Source organism: Fundulus heteroclitus, chromosome 14 (genome assembly GCF_011125445.2).
Source record: "Fundulus heteroclitus isolate FHET01 chromosome 14, MU-UCD_Fhet_4.1, whole genome shotgun sequence".
NCBI lineage: Eukaryota > Metazoa > Chordata > Actinopteri > Cyprinodontiformes > Fundulidae > Fundulus > Fundulus heteroclitus.
Genome location: NC_046374.1, coordinates 23,335,219 through 23,359,476, shown reverse-complemented (window position 1 = coordinate 23,359,476; position 24,258 = coordinate 23,335,219). Strand labels below are relative to the sequence as shown.

Below are 24,258 nucleotides of genomic sequence, written 5' to 3'. Positions count from 1 at the left end.
TGAACCCCAATTATCCTGTGATTCCCCCGCGTCTGCAGAAGTCCCACTCTCTCGCCTCTCTGTACAGGTCAGAGAGGAGTCCCATCATCGGCTGCGGGGCAAACATTAACGCCTGTTTGCACCTCTCCGTTTTAGTCACAGGCACAAAAAAATATGACCTAAAATAGCCACGGATTGTCATTAATACATCCACGTGGACAGCAAACATCCATGACTGTCAGTTCTGATCACACAAACTCTAATCTCACAAAGCAACATCCTGTCAGGTCAATTATAGACCGTCCAATGACAGCTTTTTTTTTTTCCCCTCCTCCAGTGGTAAACTAAGATAACCAGTCTCCAAATTTATCACCGCACACAATGAGAGGGTTAATTTTCAGCCAGGTGGGCTATAATTAACACATGTGGATGTGTTCAAATAAACCTTGGGGCCTCAGCTCACCCCCAGCTGTATTTGTATAGCTGAAGTTTCTCTCTCTATCTCGCGAGGCCTCACGCTGGCTATTTTAGCCCGTATACTGACAACACCTGAAAGGAAGCTCATCCAGAAATATCATTTCTCTCACTGCAATAAACGGTGAACAAACACAGGAAAAACCTCACGTCACATAATCTGCTTATTTACCCGTCCGTCGAAAGGGCTTACTCCAATTAAGCTTGTTCGTTTTAAGCAATAAATATAATCTGCAGTAATAAAGGACTCCACGATGAAGCCTGAGAATAGCCTTTGCCTTTCACAGCAGAGTGTGACAATGAATTTAAACGCCGCGCGACTGAAGGGTATCCAACGCACAACAGAAAGTGGTTCAAAGCCCTCCCGTTCTTAGCCTCGGGGGTTAATTGTAAACGTGAAAAAACAATTCAAGAAGAAGGTAAATTGGTCTGTTAATTAAAAGGATACAATTCTTCTTATTGAATCAGTGTATTGCAATTTACATTATTAACTGCACCGACTGCCCTGCACAAGATTATAGTCACGCTGTAGACAAAAGTCTGATATTTTCTTTTTTTTTTAAGTTTGTAATTCAGTGCTCGTGCCGACTGGGAGCAAAGAAGAAGGAACGATCATGGTGGACATCAGCGGGGGGAGGAAATGGAGAGAGAGAGAGAGAGAGAAAGCTACACTTCGGGAATTACTTTCACCTCTGGGGAGATCGGGGATATTAAATCATATCTGGGAAGGTGCCAGTCAGCTGAAGGCTGAGAAAGGAAACAGCTGATGAATCGCATCGTTCCAGGTCAGACCCAGTTCGGGAAAGTTGTTTTTGACCCACTTTACTCACGTCAAGTCTTCTCTGATGTGACCAAAAGCCACCACAATTAAACACACAATTTAGTTACTTATTTTGATTATTAGAGCCCCCCATTTTTATAGCTTAGAGTCTAACGATAATGGCCATTTCACTTCTTCATTTGTTTCTTCTGAGAAGCTTTTCTGTCCAGTTGCTGAGATAAACCAACACAAAGTGAGTAGGTGGGGGTGGGAAGCAGTGAAAGTCCTAAGTAGAGCTGAAATAAGATTGTTTTTTTTTTTTTTAGAAAGCTTGGGAAAAACTGTAATTTAAATACCACATTAAAAGATTAAACAGGGCTGTTCAAAACAGCTTTAAGACGGCTTTCTTTAGAATTATGTGTTAAAAAAACAACATATGAGCTAAAGGAGAGTGGGAGGGAAGTAAAGAAACGCTAAGAGGCTCAAATTGCTGAGGGTGGACTGAATGCATTGTATTATTGTAGTGCGGACTCATGCTAAGTGTTCGCAGAATTGCAAACCAATCCGACTTTGCATTGCCATTAATTCAGCTGCCGAGTTACTGCAGCAAACAGCAGGAGAGCCGCCACGCGAGGCCTTTGATATGATTCACTTTGCTGATACGGAGTCAAACACAACGCCGTGGATCTATCCCTGGATGATGTCCAACTGGATTTTAAAGACTGCAGCTCATCTGTTGCCAGAAACAACTTTGGGGGAGGGCCGCTCGTCTGAATGCACGTTGCTGATGCTGCCATGTTGGCTGATCACGCTCCAAAGTGACGTGCCAAAGCCAAAACTCCCGCCAAAACAAACCTGCAGTGGAAAAGCAAAGCTATGCCCCGAAGACAACTGGGACTTCTCTGTGAGATCCCGTTACAGGCACCGACTGGCTTTATCAAACACGCTCAGGAGAGGAAGAAAAAAAAAAAAAAAAAAAAGTAATTAGTGTGCCACACTGAATGAGATGAGGAAAATCAGGCCTTATTGGCGTTAATGTGGAGGATTTGTTCCAGTAGAGTGATTTAGAAGATAATTTGCTCCCGTTTCTGTCCATTTTTAGAGTTAGGCCGACATAAAAAAAAAAACATGTCAAGGTTTCACTTTCTCAAAAGTCGTATTCCGAAAAGGAAAAACTAATCCTTATAGTCATGAGCAGCGACGCACGCACATCCAGAAGCCATCTTGACAGACATTTACCAACAGATAGGCTACCGTACATTACTCTGATGCACAGCCACCTCTTCCTGTGCGGTGGCTTTTCTCAGCCTACTAATCCGCCATTTATAGGCAGCCCGCAAACAGCCGTGCTCATTTTGCCCATATTTAAATACAAACACCCGCCCGGCACGGTGCAGAAGTGTGTCGGTGTTTGCGTCTGGTAGACAGCAGCGTGCAGGGGCCTGTCCCAATCCACAGAGGAAACGGGGATGTCCCTTTTACTACCTAATGCGTGGTTCACATGAACCTGCGAAGATAAGTAAATGTCAGCCAACAACTAACATTTCAAACGAACGCTCTGTGGTTCATAATCGAGGTTTACATATAAACCTGGAATAACCACATCTAAAAAAAAAAAAACAAAGTAAATTGGAATAGGCAGAAATCTGTGTTTGCAGGTCAACGCTGCACATAAACCAGACTTAAATAAATCAATCAATCAAATTAGCTCAAAACAAGCAAGTCTGGTCAAAACACTTGCAAGTATCGGTTGTCCTCTGGGAATCTCTATCATCTTGGAGGGACCTGTGTGGACGTAGGGCGTGCCCGAATGTTTGTGCGAACACGACTGCATTCTCAATGTAAACACCAACTCCAGTGCGTTCACAGCCTGTCCATAACCAGGCCTCTCTCTCCTAGTGGGAGCGGAAGGACCGACTCCACAATCCGACCCACAGCAACCTTCCTGCTCCCGGTTCACGGTGTCATCCTCTCCTCCCCCCTCCTCCCCACCCTCTGCAAACTGGCTGTCCAACATGCGGTTAAATGTGCAGCAGACACTGTATCGATTAATTCGGGCGACCCATTCTAAAGAGCTATCTAATGACACACAACTGCTCCAAATGGCTTTTGTTCCCAACCGTGTGCTCATGTCTGCCCCGTGCACTGGGAAATACGGAGGGTTTGTTTGTACACAAGATGATTTTCATGAAATATGAGAGCGGAGCATTGTGATCTACACAGTCATAGCTGGCCACTGTGGGTACAAGCAATCACGAGTGTAATTTTTCAGTTTTTTGCCCAAAGCAAACAAAGAAAATAAGCTCCATGTGGTGCTCCTAAAGAACCGTAATGAACAGACTATAATACAAACCAGCATTAAGAACATGTTTCCATCAGCACCTATAGCCCACAAAACTGCAGCTCGCAAATGCTTAATAAGTAAAGTAAATCAACAGTATGATCTTCAAGGCTTGAAATGCCTCCAACTGTACTTAGAAGATTAGAAATTATCAAAAAAAATACCAGTGTGGGTAAACAGTTTCGTTCCTCGTTTTCCTTTCATCAACACCCAACATCCATTTGTTCCCATGAATTAGCAAAAGCAGGAGCTAATGCACGGAGTCGGATAACAACCTCAGAGCAGAGCTGCCTTTATCCCCCTATATGGATCTTAATCTGTCCAAATCCACTGCTTTCTCTGTGCCCCAAATCCACAACAGAGTCTAATTCCTCTTTAATCTAATGAGTAGTAAAGGTGCACTTACCGGGGATCAAAATACCACAGACCGTCCTATCTCGGAAGAACATCATAACGGACATAGCAATTCAGGTCTTAACTCCTGCACTGCCATGAAAATAAAATGAACCGCGAGTTTAAGTGGCTGCAGAGCAGCAAGCGGATAACTTACAAGGTTGTTGTAAGACTGCTACAAAGCACTTATACTAGTGGAATCCTACCAGTGTTAATATTTTTCCCTTGACTTTTTGCCCTTTATTACTGCAGTCTCTGCAACCACTCGAATATCAGAATTTGCAGCTCTTTCAGGTCTACAACTTCTGCTATTTATAACTTTTATACTTATATTTAACTCCTTCCACAATTATTCCTGTAACATGACTAAGGAAAACTTTCATCCACACATGTGTTGAAGGCTAAAGGCTTTGGCTTCTTTATATCACAATATAATTTACTATTTTGATAAAATGACTTTTATTTGACCACATATCTATACCAGGATAGATTCTGAAAGGCTAATGTTAGCATTATAACATGTGGGTGCTGATGTTAGCGCGTTAGCTAATGTTTACTGTTGTGAGCTAACATGCTTGAATGCTAATGCAGAGCTAGCAAAGCAGTTAGTGTTGCTAATCTGAACTACCATGTGTATATTGGAACCTTTGCTCATTTTAGCTTTTGTTAGCCAACAAGCTTTCTACCTAATGTATCAAGTCAGCTAAGGTTGGCATTTTGGTTGACGATAATATATATATTTTACATAACAGTTAGCGTAAGATAATGCAAGCTAACCTTGCTTACATGCTACAGCCAAGGTTGATATTTTGGGTAATGCTCTTACACAGGTTGCCTTTAGAAGGTTAGTGTTAGGTGACCTGAGCAGACATGATAATGTTAGCATATTTGCTTATGATTGCTATTGTTAGTTAAAATGCTTTCCTTGTAAACAGGTTAGCAAAGGCTGGTATTTTGGCTAACAAGACCTAAAATTCGTATGTAAACACATTAGCAGAACAGCTCCCCTATTCAGCTGATGCTATTCAAACAGTAGTTACAGAATACATACATGTTTTTTTTTTGTTTTTTTACTTTTATTTCACTTCTTTCACCTAAGTAACTTTTTGCTATTTACAATGGTACGGGAAAAAAAGGGCTATCAACAGAAGCAACACCCGCCAGCTTCATAAATGCAACCAACATGGAAAACTCTTCACTTGACTACAGCTGCCAACAGGAAGGCTGCATTGTACACTGAATCATTTTAGATACAGTATGCCAGTGCAATTAAAAATCTTTATCTTGTAGGTTTTCCCCTCTTGCAAACAATTAACCTTGACTCGGAATGGTATTGACGAGTCAAGGCTAAAACGTCTGCTTTGTTGTAGCAAATCAATTGTGTGACCAGCCAAAGTGTCACATTAAATATGATCCCTTTTTTAGAAACCCAGGAGAGCGAACAGCTAGTTCAATCACGCAATGGACAATAAATAATGGGGGGAAAAAACAGTTTGCAATGGGTTTCTGCTTAATAACCAAAATGGTCTTACTCAGCTGAAATATTATAAATAATAGGACCAAAAAAAAACAACAACAATAAATCATATGCTTAACCATGCTTAACGTTTCAATTGGAAGGAAAAACAACAACCTCCCACAACAAACAGACAAATAGAGATAAAGTTGCCGCCATCGCACAGAGGTGCAAATGAGCATCATTACGGCTTCCTTCAAATTAAATCAGAGTTTGAGTTAACATCCTTCCAGTAACAACCACTGTAACTTAAGAAATGGGAGTACTGTAGGTAATTTTTCAAAATGAGAGCTGAAAAACAAAAATTCACATAAGCCCAGACTCTGGCACCGTGGAAAAAAGGAGCTAAGTCAGCACCAACTTTTAGCTGCTTCAGAGAAAAGAAACAATTAATCAGCCACTGGCGGCGGGCTCATCAGGACCAACATCATTTCAAATGTTCTGAGGGCCACGGTCCAAAGTTAGTTTTTATCTGCCTAATTTAAAGGCAATTTCCAGCACCGACTGATCAGAGACACTGATCTGGATTTTAATAGGCCTTCATAGAACCACTTGCTTAAAACAGCACTTATAAATAAAGCTGGTGATATTAGGACATCTGCTTGCAGTAGGGCTGCGGGACGTTTTAAAACCACGTGATTTCAATTTCATTGTGGAGCAATGTGATCACAATATAGGTTGCAATTAACCTACATTTTTCCTCATTTGTCTTTCTTTATCACAATGTTCCCACCATTCCCCTTAAGCTTTCACATCTTTGCTACTGAAACCGAACAAGACGAGTGTCAAAAGCTGTAAGGCTCTATCCAATATACCAAATTATATTATTACCACTTAGGGATGGAATCCATGGCACCAAAAATTATAAATCTCCTAGGACTTGGCGATATGGACAGGAAATGACATCTTGATATTTTTAGGCTGAATCCCGATATCCGATATTTATCTTGATATGTTTTTCTTTTCATGAAGTAATTATAAAACAGCATCTCTGAGTGAAACGTTTAACCCTGATGTCTTTGGGACATTTTCTTAAACAGCTGCAGATGACTATGAGAAACGGCTGAAAAATAACCTATTGAAGTACATTAAAGTATAACTGTAATGTAAGACGGACCAATATTCTCAATATAAACAGTATAGTCTCATTTTTAATAAATGGGATATTTTTGAAATGTCAATATTAGCCCAGTCCCATAAGCACTAGGCGTCCACCAGGCAATCTGGTGCAATTGCAAAGCTGCACACTTTGGTATTGCCATTAAAGATATTCTGCAGTGCTAATATGCAGACATAGTGAGGTTAACAACATGGGGAGGAGGATGAAAAATGTACTCGATGAGGACATAAACACTGTGAAAACAAAAGATTCTGGAAAAATAGAGATTTAGATTTCTTAAATAAACAAATGCATTAGCATGAACTATGAAATATATCTACAGATTAATTTTATTTGGCATACTTAATCATAATACGCCACAACTAATAACATTCGACAGAGGAGGTTTTGCTTCGACCCGTATTAACCAAAAGTCAACTGACTCAGCAGCAACGCAGCGATTATTAACATTTCTAAGATCCAAAATGCTAGTCTAGACTGTAGATAGCGTTTACAAAAAACAACCATTTGTTTTAAACACTGGCTGTAAATTAAGCTGCCGACATAAAGTCATGTTTTCACAGCAATACTGAGATAAATATTAATGTGCACTTTCTAAATAAACAGTCTTCCTGCACTTTAAACTTTCACAAACATTTAGACTAAAGCAGGGGACAGAGAAAAGGTTCATTCGACGACACAGTTTAGTGCCGTACCATGGCGCCAAGCTGCTTCTCCGGCCGAGGAAAACCGAATTGGTTCTTTGATCTGACCGATCCGAGTAGTAAAAAAAAAAAAACAACCTTTAACAAGTAGAGCAGGATATCTGTAAAATGTTTAAACAACAATATAATGTGATAAATAATGAATTAAATAAATAGCATTAGGTGTTAAGCACATTTACGGAAGTAATTTTTTTTTACTTTTGTACAATTTAATACAACACTGAAGGGAGCAAATCTATTGAGAAATCAAAAAGGTCATTTGTAGAGAGTCTCTTTTTTTTACATATTTTTGTCTCATATTTTCAGTTCATTTGTCCACAACTGAATGTCCAGATGCACAATAATCTATTTAAATATCCGTTTAAAGGATTGGGCTTTGTTCTTCAATATGCAACCTACAGACAAATCTGATTGGATGACTCTTACATGTTTACGATACTTATTTTCCACCCCATCTGTTAATTCTCTTTTTTGGGGAGAAAAAAAAATCCCATTTAAAAGTTGTTCATGGTAACTCCTACATTAATCTCTCCTGTAACATCTCACAGTTTTACTCAAACAATGAATAAATAAATAAATATAATAAAGCACTCGTAACAGCTTGAGGTAGACACGTTGGCAGGAAAAGTGATCACGTTGTTCCAGGTAGTGCGGCTAGAATAGTATTAGAGCATTTAGCGCTTTCATTGGAGCCGTTTTAATTGAATTTAACGATTCTTATTATTGTTTACGGCGCCGCTACAGCTTGTGTTTTCTTACCATCGGTGATTTTTCTGAACTAACTTTAAAACTTTTGTGAGAACTTTACTGCCTGAGCACCTAGCCCTGCAGCATACAGCAGATTTATGATAGCTTCAGCCTAAATGTGCGGCAGTCTTTTGGCTCGATATCCTCCTGGTGTTTCTAAACTGATAGAGAAACATAAAACGAATCCGAACTGGATTAAAAAAGGGCCTAAAAACAAAAATATAGTTTACCATTTTCACTTTTTATAGGTTTCTTATGAAAGCACAAAATCCAAATTCCTCATGAGAAATGAGGACTACGGGCACTGGCTTGGTGACCATTGGGAAGCCCTGTTTTATAATGAACTTCCTGCAAAGAGTTTCTGCAGGCTTATGAGGAAAATGTTTTTCTAACAGGAACTCTTTCACTTCTGCACACCTCTTGCGTTTACGTCTGATGATGAGAACCAAAAAAAAAAAATACTGCGGCTGGCGTTGAAACGAGAGGCAGGTGTGCAGGTGAGGGGCTCGTGAGGAGAGTCCCGGCGATACGCGGCGATACTCAACGTCCAGATCTATAAACGACTCGGCAAGTCCAGCCGGGATCAGCAGCTGGGATCAGCAGCTGGCACTGCGCCGCTCACCTCTCCAGCCCACGTGAGTCTGAGCTGAAGGGGGGGGGCTCTTCTCAAAAAGGTCAAATGTCAGATCCCTCGCTGAAAAGCACCTGGCGCTCCATCAGTAGGCGCGCTTGGGTCCAAACAGCCAGGGAGGCAGGAGAGGAGGCCCCTGAGTCTGGAGCCTGGTGACGGAAAAACACCATTACCATGCTTGTTCTGCTCAGGAGCGCTGCTGTTGTCATGACAACCTGCTAACTAACTACTCTCCACTGCAAAAGTATTCATACCCTGTGACACTTTTTCACATCTCTGACATGGTATCACCACAAACCTGTCGTTTGTGCATGATTTTGACATGGTCGTGTTTTAACGTGATCTTTACCAGTCTTATCCCAGTTCTAAAGTCCTTCCACTGGCTCCCTGTATCTCAGAGGATAGACTTTTAAATACTTCCGTTAGTCTATAAATCCCTAAATGGCTTAGCACCTAAACACATCACAGACTTGTTATCAGTGTATCAACCATCCAGACCACTAATGTCTTCTGGCAGCCTGCCTGCTGCAGAACCAGAACCAGAACTAAACAAGGAGAAGCAGCATTTGGTTCCTATGCTCCATTTATCTGGAACAAACTTCCAGAAAACTGTAAAAGTGCTGAAAGCCTGAGTTCCTTTAAATCGAGATTAAAAACACATTTGTTTAGGATTGCCTTTGAATGTTCAAGTTAAACTGTTTTACTGTTTTCAAATGTTCTTTTTTTGTTTCTACATTCTATCCCTACTTGCTTTTATTGCTGTATTTTAATCATGTAAAGCACTTTGCATTGTCTCTGTAATGAATTGTGCTATATAAATAAATTTGCCTTGCCTTGCCTTTACCAAGAAACAAACAAAAAAACAAACATCTGTGAATTTTACAGGCTTACATCTGGATTCTGACTGGACCAATTCTAACCATTTGGTCTAAAGCGTCGTCGTCCTGCTGGAAGACCGACCTTCATCCCCGCATCAGATCTTCCGTCGCCTCCAGCAGCCGTTCTTCCAGGGTTGGCAGGTTCCTGTATTTATCTGTCAAACCTCCACGCCCCAGCTGGAGAAAAGCCTTTCCCACATCATGACGCTCCCACCGCCACGCTTCACGGTGAGCATCTTCAAAGCTTCTCTGCTGCATCACCCTTGATCTGTCTGGTCTGTTCTTTGCTGTTCTTTTAGAATCAATTTAAATTTAAAAGCACACAACTAAACAATTACTGCATTTTTTTTTGCACCATTATTATCTCGCACTGCCAACACTGGACTTTTCAAACGAACGCCTTTTTATAAACGTGGTGGAACATTCTTCTCCACACTTTTTTAAACTGCTTTTCTCCTGCACTGTTACATTCTTATCACTGCTGCATTTCAATTGCAATGTCATGACATTGTCGTAAGCTGTATGCACAAAAAATACACAAACGACAACAAAGTTTGTTTAAGCTACACTGCAAAAACAGAATTAGAAATGAGTAAAATGTTCTTAAAATGAGTGTATTTGTCCTTGATTTGAGCAGGTAAATCAGACTATTTGCCAATGGAATAAGATTTTTGCACTTAAAACAGGAACAACTCATCTCCATCGTCTTATTTCAAGTGCAGGATGTCTAATTATTAGGGCTGGACAAGTTAACGCGTTCATTTTGCGTTAACTCATTAGACTATTAACGGCGATATTTTCTTTAACGCGCATTAACGCATGTTGCTTACATGCTTTTATTTTGTGAAGGTCTGTTGCTGCGGTGCGATAATGCGCCAATAACCTCGCTGTCAGCCCAGCCTCAGATTCAAAGAGGAAGAAAGGTGCTGGCCGGAAAAAAACACAGCTGACATGCGGAAGGCGGTGTTTCCCGCAGGTACCGCGAGCGAGCTTAGGCGAGGCGAGGCGGTGAGTTGGCGGCCGGAACAAGTTTTGTGCGGAGCGGAGCGGGGGGGGGGGGGGGGGGGGGGGGGGGGGGGTCTGCATCGACGCCGTCGGTGAAGTCGCTTCTCGTTTCAAAGCATCCATGTGTTTTTGCCTGTTTTTCCCTGCCATTCACTATATGCACGTAAGAAAGCAACAACTAAAAACCGCGTGTCAACGTCAAATAAACGCAAGCATATCGAGTTAGCAAGCATTTCAGTTTAAAGTTCTTCCAGCATGGAATATGACAGAAACAAGTTAGTTGGAACCACTGCCAAGTTAAACTTTGGTATTGAACATAAAATGGTAATGCTGCTCCCTGCTGTTACCTCAGAAATTGCCTGTTTTTGGTAGATTTTTTCCCCATAAAGAGAATTCCCTGTCAGTGGCAATAAGCTTTAATTTATTATTATTGCTATTTTTTGTTTTACATGTTTAAGTTGAGCTTTACACTAAATATGTGTTACTGATAAGTGCTACAAATGTTACAACACTTTTGTTCATATGGCAGCAGAACATTAAAATAAAAGTGTTCTTTACACTACTTTTGAATTCATTCTTGGAGTTTGTAAATACAATGCGATTAATCGCGATTAATCGCGATTAATCAGGGTGATTAATCGCGATTAAATATTTTAATCGTTGCCCAGCCCTACTAATTATCTTATTTTAGGGGTCAAAATACTCACTCCATTGGCAAATAATCCATTTTACCTACTCAAATCAAGGATAAACACACTAACTTACTTACTTATTTTTAGATCCATTTTTGCAGTGCAAGTCTAAGCTATTCCGTGCTCTTGGTATTTTGTCTGCCACATTAAATTCCCTACAAAAGAAAAATATTGAGGCGTCGCAGCGACAGAATTACGGCCGCACACATTAGAACAATCAACTGAGGTTATCATCAAATGTTGCGCTAAAAAACACATTTTGCATATTGCTTTCTTTCCCCCCCATCATCAGAAGATGCTCGTGTGCCACTCTGAGACCTTCGGTGTGAGCATCTACGGCAGCGAAGGTCCGCCCAACAGGCCCAACGGGTCATTGGGAAGCAAATTACAGCCGACAGACGTTCACAACAACACGCACTTTCCACTTTGATCGCCGACAAACCGATCCAGCAAGGCCCAGATTCACCCATCGGTCCACGCCGGACGTAGCTGTGGTCCTTTAATACTTTAATACTTTCAGCCGCACGCTGACAATGACGGTGGCTGGAACTTTTGAGAGAATAATGGGGATTACCACAGGTCACGGATAATCCGTATCCCGCAGCTACTTAATCAGGTAAGCCTTAAAAAGCTGCAGTAATGGTGCACCACTGAGCCAGATTTTCTGCACATAGTTCATTAAAGCGAAATGCTTCGAACTGACATTTCCTCCTATATTTATTTCTGTTGAGCATAAAAACAAGAAGAGCCCCCCCCCCCCACCCCCACCCCACACACTCCAACTTGCCCTGCCGAGGCTGATTAAAGTGGACGGAGTAATTACTCTGCAGCAGTGGCTTTCAGGACCATTATGATAATGCCTTCTGAAAACAGGTGGCTGCGGCGCTCTCGTGATAACTTGGAGCGACGCCTCGCAGCGGCGCGGCGAAGCGGGCGGCTGAAAACAAATTACCTCACACCCTATGGCCTGCAGCCATGTCGGTGCTTTGTATGTACACAGCCGGGCGTCCAGTGTTGCCACAACACCGGTGCATCACCAAAAACATCTGAGTTCTCGAGACGCCGGGTGAGAGGATTGCACTTCCACCAGCGCGAGCCTTTAGAGCCCCCCCCCCCCCCCCCCCCCTATAATGTCTAATCAATACCTGATTAAGATAATTGCAGACCTTTCACTAAGCACTGCAGGAAGATGCAGGGAAATATTATAGCCTTAAAGTCAAGAGTCATACTGTGCCCTGCAACTGTTTTTTTTTTTCCTAGCATTTTCTTTGTCGCATTGCAAGCAGAAACAGGAACGATACAGAGATTTAACTCTCTGGCTGAATTGCCTAACCTGACTGTAGCCATATGTATGTCGTTCCGCCTAGCTTCACTCACATCCATCTGGGACCTCTCCCATTGAAAGTGATTTCTCCAACCAATTTTATGGTCTGGCCAATCAGGACGCAGGGCTGGAGTTGCATAGATGTGACGTAGTGGAGAAGCGATCGTGACATGAGACTGTTTTGATTCAGACAGCAATGGCGACTCGCATCGAGGAAGCAAGCGTTAACATTGATGCTGCTATTTCTTCCGTGTTGTCCAATCTACCTAATATTGTTTCATTAAAAGAACATCAGAGAACGGCTCTGAAGGCTTTTGTTGGTGGAAACCATGTTTTCGCCCTTCTCCCGACCAGATTTGGCAAGTTTTGTTTTCCGGGGCGTCCGTGGCGGAGCGGTTAGCGGGAACCATGTTAGGAGGCCTTTAGTCCTCGACGCGGTCGGCCCGGGATCGACTCCGACCCGCGGCGCTTTGCCGCCTGTCTTCCCCCTCTTCCTGTCAGCTCACTGTCAATAAAACGCGTGCCACTAGAGCCACGAACACATTTAAATACAAAAAAGTTTAGTTTTTTCCTGCGTCGCTCTCACAGTGTCATGGGTTAGCTTCGGTGTGAGTGGTTGAAATAGCACGTCGATAAAGATGACAGACAAGTGGCTTATCCAATCATATGCAAGGATTTTTGATAAGGCCCAGTCTTCAATAAAGGCAATTCCTATGGATCTGTCCCAGATGGATGTGAGTGGAGCTAGGTGGAGCGAGTCAGGTTAGAATTGCCTGGATGGCTCCTGGGAAATTTCAAACAGCATTTCTTATTTCAAACACCCCGGCCGGTGGAGCCAGACGGCCGCTCACGCCGTTGAAGGGGAGATTTCCTCTCCACTGTCTCCGTGCTCGACGTGAGGGATTGCTGCAGAGCCAACGACTCGACGCCGTGGCTACATGTTCACCCACAGGCTGAGCGAATGCTGCAAAGTCAACGACCGCACGCGATCCGCCGGGCTTCCTTACATTAACCTTTTAACCGAGCCGTCCGGTTGATTGGACAGAACGGATTCTCTGAAGTGCCTCGAGTTGACCGGTTCTGAATCGCCGCTGTATAAACGAATGGAAAGTGATTTGTAAATAAACTGAAATTGAATCGTGGGCGGCCCACCTTCCGCATCTACCTGGCTGAAGGCCAGCCTCTCCTGAGCATGACGCTCCCACCACCGTGTTTCACTAACGCAACCGTTATTCACTTAGATTATCGCATGTGAATAACATAAAAACACATTGACTTATGTGATTTTAATGTTTCCACATTTATATATATATATATATTTTAGGGGTGTGCAAAATAATCGTCATGACGATGCATCGCGATTCTAATTTTTGCGATCTACTGCATCGATTCCTGATGCCAAGTATCGATTATTAATTAAAAAAAATAAATAAATAAAATTGCATGAATGGTTGGCGAACATCAGCCAAAAACAAGTGGAATAACACTTCACTGGTTTAAAGGACCACTGAGGCCAAGTAAACGGCACTGATTATCCTTATTTTGTTATTTTAAGTTTTATAAATCCTAAGCACTTTTTGTCAGTGTGTCCACTCCAGTCACAGTAATATTTGTTTTCATGGCAATACCTTCAAAAGTAGTTTCAATAAATACAGCTATGTATGAATTCAGTTTCTTTCAGTTATGTATCAATTGAAGACACTATCCAGATCATACACAGCCAGTCAGTCACTGGTAATGGCTGCATTTTTTTTTCTAACAGTGTTCAGTGAAAATAGATCAATGCATCGCGATACATCACAATAATTGAAGTATCGTGATGCATCGTGATAGAATTGGATCGTGGCATGTGAATCGTGATTCGAATCGAATCGTGACTTCTTTGGCAATACCCACCCCTAATATATATATATATATATATATATATATATATATATATATATATACATATATATAAAGTTAAAGGGGTACGTATACTTTAGCAAAGCGCTCAAGCCCCAGATCTTCATGACACGACCAGCCCAGTGAGATTGTTAAATCGCTTTGGAGGCGAACCTTGTCATATCCATTTTTCATTAGCCTTCAAGCTGCTGGAGACTGTAGGGGTATGATCTCTTTAAAAATTAATAACAAAAGCACCCAAGACATTCTGTGATTCTCTCCACACCCTGCCCCCTCCACTTTCCTCCAAAAAAAAAAAACGTGGCCGAAACACGGCCGGCTCGCTTTCGTGCCTTTCGTGCACTCCCAGCAAAGCTTTTGGAGCACAGCTAATAATCCCCCCCACCACCCCCTGATCTATTGGCTCTTCTCATTCCTTGTCACAGATAATCAAACCAGCTTAGCCCGAGCAACAAATAATGAATAAAAAAAATGTAAAATCTCTGCCTGAATTCCCTGATGTGCTTGCTGCTTGCTGTGATCCCTGCACATTGGCGTGTTGTGATGTACAGTGCAGGAGCTGGAGTATTGATTTGCAGCCAGAGCCGGATCAGACACAAAACACCAAACAGATTCTGGCATCGTTTTGTGCATCCGTCGCCTAAAAAAAGTTAAAAGTTTGCAGCCTTGGACTGAAAAGGGGGGGGGGGGGGGTAGGCTGGGTAACTGATTATTATCTTTATTGCATTCTTATGGCAGGCTGCAAAGGTGGAATGTGAGACCTGTAAACACAGAGAGAGGCAGGAGGAGCCACCCCCCCCCACCCCCTCCATAACCACATATATACATCGAGTGTAGCTTTTTAAAAACAGGGAGAGATGAAGCTTTGCTTGATGATGCATGCACAGTGAAGGAGGGGAGGGAGAGGGGGGGGGGGGGTATTTGGTGCTGATTGCAATGCCTGATCTGCATGCATCCTGTGCACCAAACACACACACACACACACACACACACACACACACACACACACACACACACACACACAAAGCATGACCGTCAACCTGCTGGCGGTGCGTTCACGTTTTTTTTTTTTTTTTTCTTTGCATTTATGCACCACAGCCACCCGCGTCCTGCGTGAGCTTCGCGCAGGCTGAAGTTGCCCTCACTTCCTAGTTCACAGCTGCTGTCACAGCTCGGCTCACACCCTTCTTCCTCCATGCAAGCCAGCGAGCGGTTCTCTCCGCCGCCGCCGCTGCGACGAAGCGCGAGCGCCGCCAGACCAGACCCCGCGCGCACCGACAAAAGAAGGAGAGAGAGAGAGAGGGAGAGAGAGAGAGAGAGCCCCGTTTCCCCGCAACACGTTTCAAATAGCAACGCCACTGCCGGTGCGAACGGCGAGCTGCACTTACATTTCACCACCCTGTCCGTCGTAGATAACGTGGGCTCATCATTCGGCTTGTTTTCGGACATTTCCAGTGTGATATGAAATTAAAGATGTGCAAATAGACGTGAGGAGGAGACTGAAGAACAACAACAACAAAAAAAAAACGGGGTCTCCGTTGTTGCTCTCGCCGAACAACTCTTCGAGTGTGTCCGAGGAAAAGAGACCGCGGCGATCACACCCGGGTTCTTCTTCTGAGCGGCCAAAAATACTTGCTACGGGGGGTTAGGGAGGGGGGGGTTACAGTTTCACTGCAGGAGCCGGAGGAGCTGTTTGGAGCTGCTCGGTCTGATTTACTGTTACTCTGAACCAAGTTGGCTGGCTCGGCGCAGTGCGCACTCTAACCTGCTGACGCACCAAGGCCCGCCCCCCGGGGCTTCCTATTGGTGGAGAGCCATGGATCGACTCCGTTCTCCTCACGCTCGCTCGTTTTTTTGTTTTTTTCAAACTATTATTATTATTATTATTATTATTATTATTATTATTATTATTATTATTATTATTATTATTATTATTATTATTAATGATAATAATAGTATTATTATTCCGTGAGTGAGCCACAATACACATCAAACAAACAAAGCAAGGAGTGTTGTTATCGAGTGATAATTTATGTTATTTATGTTATTTAGAGTTCATTTGTGAAACTGTGCTTGACTTTTATCTCGAGACAGAAAAAATATTCCTTCTGTGACTCAATAGTCTGATGCAAACATTATAATATTAAACAAAAATAAACGATATATATATATATATATATATATATATATATATATATATATATATATATATATATATATATAGAGAGAGAGAGAGAGAGAGAGAGAGAGAGAGAGAGAGAGAGAGAGAGAGAGAGAGAGAGAGCATTTTTGTGTTACAATAAGCCAATATACGTCAGAATATAAATCATCCATCCATTTTCCAACATGGTTATCCCTTGTGGGGTTGTGAGGGGTGCTGGCGCATATCTCCAGCTATCAATGGTTGACAGAGTATGATCAAATAAATATATTTATTACAACTACTACTTATAACAAAATTATTATATTATTATTACTACCTCAAGGTGTGTTATGGAATATGTGCCTTTACATTTGAAGAAATATGGAAAAAAATAACCTCTTGTTTACTTTAGTTCACTTTTTGTGTCACTTAATGAGTTCAGGAAATTTTGTAAAAGATAAATAAAAAGAAGATAAATAAATGGCATAAATAAATAAGCATTTAAATTTTTTTCCATCCATCCATTTTCCGACACTTATCCCTTGTGGGGTTGTGAGGGGTGCTGGTGCATATCTCCAGCTATCAATGGTTGACAGAATATGATCAAATAAATATATGTATTACAACTACTACTTATAACAAAATTATTATATTATTATTATTACCTCAAGGTGCGTTATAGAATATGTGCCTTTACATTTGAAGAAATATGGAAAAAAATAACCTCTTGTTTACTTTAGTTCACTTTTTGTGTCACTTAATGAGTTCAGGAAATTTTGTAAAAATAAGATAAAGAAAATAATTAAATGGCATAAATAAATATTTAAAACTTTTTCAAATAATAATAATATTGTTGTAATCCGCCAATCGCATCCATATGCATTTACCTGTGTAGGGTCACTGGTGGGGGCTGGTGCCTATCTTCAGCGGTCATTGGGTAAGAGGTGGGGTACACCCTGGACAGATCACCGGTCCATCACAGGACAACACAGAGACACGCAGGACAAACAACCACACACACACATACACCCAACGGCAATTTGAAGAGACCCGTTAACCTAATGGTCATGTTTTTGGACTGTCAGAGGAAGCCAGAGTACCTGTAGAGAACCCATACATGCAGCTGGAGGACATGCAATCTCCTTGTACAAAGACCCCACGCTTGGATTTGAACCCAGGACCTTTATTGATGCAAGGCAACAGGGCTATCAACTGTGCAGTCATTAAAAATAATGGTAATAATGTAATCAAATGTTTCACAAACAAAGACAAACTTGCAAATTGTTAATGAACTTAACAATTTACAGATTACTTTTCCTGATAGAACAAAAATTGGTACAATAAACGTGAGATAGATCGATAGATAGATAGATAGATAGATAGATAGATAGATAGATAGATAGATAGATAGATAGATAGATAGATAGATAGATAGATAGATAGATAGATAGAATTAAAAGTAGCTTAAAATCTGAACGTGCAACAATGTAAGGTCCAGATTTAAACTCATAAATTGTTAAGAGTTTACAAAAATAAGTAATAGTTATAACAGGATTGTAGGGTTGGTAAAACAAAACGAGATTTTGAAGAACCTTAGGAACCCCCCCCCTCCCAAAAAAAAAACAAAAAAAAAAAAACAATAATAAATACTTGCAGAAAATTAAACGCCAGGAACCGGTTGGATAATTTTGGATGCTTTTATTTCCTCTCTCTAGCACCACCCAGAGGATAAATCCGCCCCGTCCACTGTACCTTTGCAAAAAGCAGACACCTTCCTCTGAACTGAGCCTACAGGAAATAATAAAGAATAGAAGTGATTAAGTTCTTATAAGTTATTCCGTTTAACTCAGATAGTGTCACAGATTATGTGCATGTTACACTGAGTCAATATTCTTTTAACGAAAACGAAGCTAGTCAAAATATGCTTGGTCCTGCAAAAGTACAGTTGTAACTTTTCAGTTAGATATGAAAACTTATCGGGTAATTGTCCTCCCATCTTTCATTTTAGGGGGTTTGCAGGATAACTTGTTCATTCAGATCTTTAAAAGAAAACGATTCCTTTCCAGAAAAAAAAAACTAAAGCTTTGGTAGTATTGTCATATTTGAGAGCTAGAGCAAGAGACTGGGATAGGTCTCTCGCCAGCAAACTGGCCTGACCTAAATCTTCATCGATGGAATGCTGTCACGAAGATGTGAAACACCATAGCCAACAATGCAAGTGATGATGATGATGATGATGATGATGATGATGATGATGATGCTGTTAAAGCAACCTGGCCTCCCTAACACCTGTAAGCTGATTGCATCCATGTCTTGCTGCATAAGTGCAGTAGTTCATGCAAAAGGAACCCTGACAAAGTATTAATTGCACATAATGTACAGACAAGATAATACAAGATGCGACAGATACAACAAGGGGGCGACAATGCTGCAGGAGTTAGGGAGTTTGTCTAGCAATTGGCAGGTTGCCGGTTCAATCCCCCTCTCCTACTGTTTCAGTCGTTGTGTCCTTGGGCAAGACACTTAACCTGAATTCCCTGCTGGCGGTGGTCAGAGGGCCCGGTGGCACCAATGTATGGTAGCCTCGCCTCTTGTCAGTCTGCTCCAGGGCAGCTGTGGTTTCTAACACAGCTCACCACCGTCAGGGTGTTAATGTTTGAATGACTGACTGTAGTGTAAAGCGCTTTGGGGTCATCAGATTAATTAAAGCGCTGTACAAGTACAAGCCACTTACCATACCTTCATTGTCATTCTCATAGAATAACAGGGCGCAGATTGAATCTGTCAAATATAAACTAAATACATTATAAAACTGGTAAAATAAGTTAACATAAAAAGATAAAAACAAAATTAAGAAAATACACAAGAATATTTACACATTTAAAAGGTTATTGCATATGGTAACTAGTGTTACACACATTGCATCAGCTGTCAAGATTGTTTAGTGCAATCACTGCTTCCAGATAAAGAACAGGTTTTCTAACAGGTTTTATCTGCCCAGTGTCCACTTCCTAAGGGAAGGAGATGGAACAGAGTGTGTCCCGGGTGTGTTGCATCTTTGAAAATGTTCAGGGCTTTTGTGATGCAACACAAACTATGCAGTTCTTTCAGAGTGGGGGCAGCAGATTAGTCTCTCTTCAGACCTAATAAGCTGCTGCAGGGCCTTCCTCTCTGAGGCTGTGCAGCTCCTAAATTACACACGCACTACAGTAGGTCAATGCATTCTTAAAGGAGCAGCTGAAGAAGGATCTTCAGTGTGAAATGGTGTAATGGCGTTTCCTGACTACCCTTAATTACAATTTAATATTCAAATTTGGGGTTTACATGAGCTGTAAGCCAGAATGTTCTTTTAACGTAAATAGAACTATATCCATTTTGGTAATAAATCCTAATGATGAGAGTTTCCCCTTGAATTACTGAAATTACTTCCAATTAAATGACACATTTTAGAAGTGTGTTTTTGGTCAAAGTAAGGACATGACTAGCTAACTGGAGAAAACCATTAATAAGAAAACGAGGGGTTCATTCGGGACTCCGCAGGCCTTTGCTAATGTGTTAAAAGTCAAAGCTCAAAATACTAAAAAAGAACACTGAATAACAGTTATTCGAATGGATTGTAAGAGAAAGTTGCTCCTCTTTCAAAAGACCATTACAGCACAAATGAGGTTGGCAAATACACAAAATACCCATTAGACAAATAAAACCAAACAGCAAATTAGTACAAGCACTTAAGACGGTCAAGCATAGTGGTGGAGAGGTGATGATGTGGGCTTGTCTCGCAAACATGAACATTTACACAATAATGACCTATTTGTAGCTTTTCCATCAGGCTCCAGAGCTTATCACTGAAACAGCTCTGGGGAAAATCACTAATGATATTCTCACGGCCTCAGATAATGGACTTGTGTCTGTACTTGTTCAGTCAGATCTCAGTGGTGCATTTGATACAGTTGATCATAATATTCTCCTAGAAAGTGTGTGTGAATTTATTACACATCATGAGTTTAATATCCACTTTTATGCTAATGATAGTACTCAGGTATATTTATCCATAAATTCTGATGAATCTCATAGTTAGGATGTCTTGAAGACGTAAAAATCTGGAAGACAGAAGCTTTCGAAAATTGGAGAATTTAAATACTAAAGGAGGAGTGAAGAAAGGCATATAATGCAGGTGAGGGTACTCAGGTGAAAATGAGAACGGTTGAACACAGGAGCTGAACAGAGGAGAGAAACCCCAGGGGAAAAAATCTAGCAGAGAAATGTTTCTAAAGGAACAAACAACAGAAAGAACGAACAACACAATTCTTGTGTTGTTTGTTGTAAAGGAACAAACAGCACAAGAATAGACCAAGACACTAACACAAGGGATGAACTAAATGGGTAAATGATCTGAACCAGATGGGATCAACTTCAGGATCCTGAAGTGCAGTGCAGATCAGTTGTGTGTTAACATGAAATTCATGTTCAACATGTGGTGGCGATACAAAAAACCACACATCCAAAGGACCTGAGCAGCTACAGGGCGGTATCACTAATCTCACATCTGATGAAGACCCTCAGAAGGTTCGTCCTCAAACATGTTGGCCCCTTGGGGAGGTCTTTGTTAGATCAGCTTTAGTTTACCTACAAGCCTGGCATCAGGGTTGGATGATGCCATCACCTACTTCCTGCAATGAGTTCTGACACACCTGGAGAAGCCTGGGAGCACTAAGAGAATGCTCCCTCCCCCAGCGCTTTTAATAACACCCACCACATGTCCCAGCGGATACTGTGGGCTGCAAGGAACTCTGCTGGCACCTTTCCTCTTCACCCTCTACTCTGCAGAATTCTCCCTCAACTTCCCAGGTTGTCACGTTCAGACGTTCTCAGATCATTCTTTAGTTGGCCTCATAACTGGAGAGGACAAATATGTTGGACAGACAGTGGACACAGGACTCTGGTACCAACAGAGCCACCACCAAGCAACGCTTTGAAAGCCAAGGAGCTGGTTATACATTTCTGTAGATGGAGATCCACTACATTGACCCCCGTGAACATTCAGGCAAATGGAATTGAAACAGCGGACTCTTACAAGTACCTGGGTGTTCACCTGAACAATAAACTGGACTGGAGTCCCAACATTGATACTCTTTACAGGAAGGGTCGGAGCAGGCTACCTGCTGAGGAGGCTAAGATATTTTGGAGAACATGGGGCGCTCCTGAAGTTGTTTTTTTTTTAATTCTGTGGCAGCATCAGCCATCTTCTGTGTTTTAGTTTATCGAAGCAGCAGCTTATTTACAGCTGAGAGAAATAAGCTCATCAGAAAGGCCAGTGATGTCCTGGGATGCCCCCTCGACCCAGCGTAGTTGGCGGGAGACTGAAGGACTCTGGCTAAATGAATATCACTGTGTTGGACAATGTCTCCCATCCCATGAATGGAGATTTCCCTCTATAACAAACCACTGCATCCTAAGTGCACAAAGGAACATTATTGCAGATCCTTCTTCCCAGATGGTATACTAGCACCATAAATAATCCTGAAATCAACATCCCATGGTTAAACACAGTGGTGGCAGCGTCATGGTGTGGCGATTCTTGATGAGACGGTGTAACTCAATAATGGACAATCCTAGAAGAAAACCTATAAGAGCGTGCAGGCATTTCAAGACTGGGGACAAAGTTCATTTTCCAGCAAAAACAATAACCATAAACATACAGAGCTACAGTGGTTTTGTTCAAAGCATATTCATATGTTAGAACGGGGTGGTCAAAGTCCAGATGTAAAGGCGATTAGGAATGTGTGGTAAGATGTGAAAGTTATTCTGGTGAGATCCCGTTGTTTTACAGATTTTGATAAAAATTATACTCTGCTTTATGTTTGTTTATAAGAAGGTGAGAATCAATGTACGCCATTGCCGATAAAAGTGGGTCTGTGAGGTTTTTTTTTTCTTCCAAAAAACAATATTAATGCTCTTTAATGCTGTAGGATGTTTGTAAGGACTGAACAAAAATTTCTAACACCTTCAAAAGTTGTAGTGTGACTTTATCTATCTCAATCGATGTAAATCTACACAATAGTCAGTTTTCATGGTTCCATGAACATGATTCTAATTTAAAATACCAGCATATCTTTTCTGCTGGCACCACCCTCAGGACAGCATTTGCAGTTTCACTCATGCTTACATTGGCAATAACTTGCAAAACACTACATTTGTTCTTGTGCCATCGCTTTTGGCTGCTGTGACACTGTGACTGTGTGCCATACAGGAAGCGGTCCGTTTCACAGAACCCACAGCAGACCTCGACGATTTCATCGTGAGAACATGACAGAGTGAAAGTGTGTGACTGTGCATGCACAGGAGTGATATGATCTGCTTCTGGTTGATGCGTAGCACCAGAGATTTGCCTACAGGAGACCTCATCTTTCACATTTGTGCTTTCACTCTCATCGCTCCATAAATAAATGGTGCCAAACTGGTATTAGCAAGACACTGGTGCGGCGTGAGTCAGTTGCAGCTACAGTTAATGAAGCTGTGCGTTTTACATTTCCCTCAATGAGGGGATGCGTGCGTGTCTGGGTCAACGCATCCTTTTTATCTGTGTTCACACTGGAGACATTTTCACCGGATCATTAGTTGTAACACACCTCAGGTTCTTTTGGATGCAGACTTAATTAAACTCAGGTCTGGACAGCGATTCAGGCTCTTTATTTTCCTGGTAACCTGTTGTCTGGCTGGCATTCACCTTTGTTATTTGCCATTTTCCCTCTTTGCATACGCTCCCGCCTATTCCGTCTTCACAAGAAAGACGGTAAAGAGCAAAGCTGTGGGTGGTGGATTTTAGTTTCACCCGAAAGTATTTTTGTTTTTTTTTTGTTTTTCTGCTACTGGTAGAGTTGATCAGGAAAAAAAAACTAATTCACAAACAAAGCTCCCTGTTTAAAACAATTCGACACACAGCAGCCTTTTTCATCCAACTGCTATGTCAATTATGTTTATTCTCTACATAACTGACATATGTAAGGTTTCAAAGGTTTTGCGGTTTATCTTGTTTGCAGACGATACAAATACTGTCTAAAGGTGAGTGCTTGCAGCTGCTTTTGGATGATTTGACTACAGAGATGAATAAAGTAAAAAAATAGTTTAACAAAAACAAACTGCCCTTTGATTTGGAGAAAACTTCATAAAAAGTTCATGTTATTTGGTCATTATAACGTAAATATAGATGTGAAAGTCAGAATAGATGGTGTAAAGGTGGATAAATAAAATTCTGGGTGTGATTATTGACTACAAAATCTGATGGAAACCTCACATAGAATATATTCATACTAAAGCATCTAGAAGTATTGCAATTCTTAGTAAAGCTAAACATTTTTGGAATTATAAAGCATTTCACATTGTCTACTGTTCACTGATTTTACCATAGCTGAGCTACTGTGTAGAAGACTGGGATAACAGCTACAGGACATCACTCAAACCGCTATGCACCCCGCAGAAAAGAGCCATTAGGTTGGTTCATACAGCTGGCTGTCACGACTACAGCAATCCATTATTCATTCACTGTTGCTTGCTAAAATTCTCAGATCTGGTAGAATTTGAAACCTCACGGTTCATCTACAAAGACAGAAAGACAGAAATAAACAGCTACCAGACAGCATAGAGCACTT

The 24,258-nt window shown here is 41.4% G+C and overlaps 1 protein-coding gene across 5 annotated transcripts in view; it reads right to left on the bottom strand.

Annotated features, from left to right (window-relative positions):
* Positions 1-16,210, bottom strand: part of LOC105936124 (serine/threonine-protein phosphatase 2B catalytic subunit alpha isoform) — a 138,682-nt gene extending 122,472 nt beyond the window's left edge. For 3 of the 5 annotated variants that reach the window (XM_036146577.1, XM_036146580.1, XM_036146579.1), the window contains exon 1: positions 15,855-16,209. In XM_036146577.1, the coding sequence (XP_036002470.1) occupies positions 15,855-15,915 (61 nt within the window). In that variant the 5' untranslated portion in view covers positions 15,916-16,209. Of the gene's footprint in view, positions 1-15,854 lie in introns of all 5 variants that reach the window. The other 2 variants (XR_004932550.1, XM_036146581.1) reach the window with 2 other exon arrangements.
* Between the last annotated feature and the right edge of the window lie 8,048 nt (positions 16,211-24,258).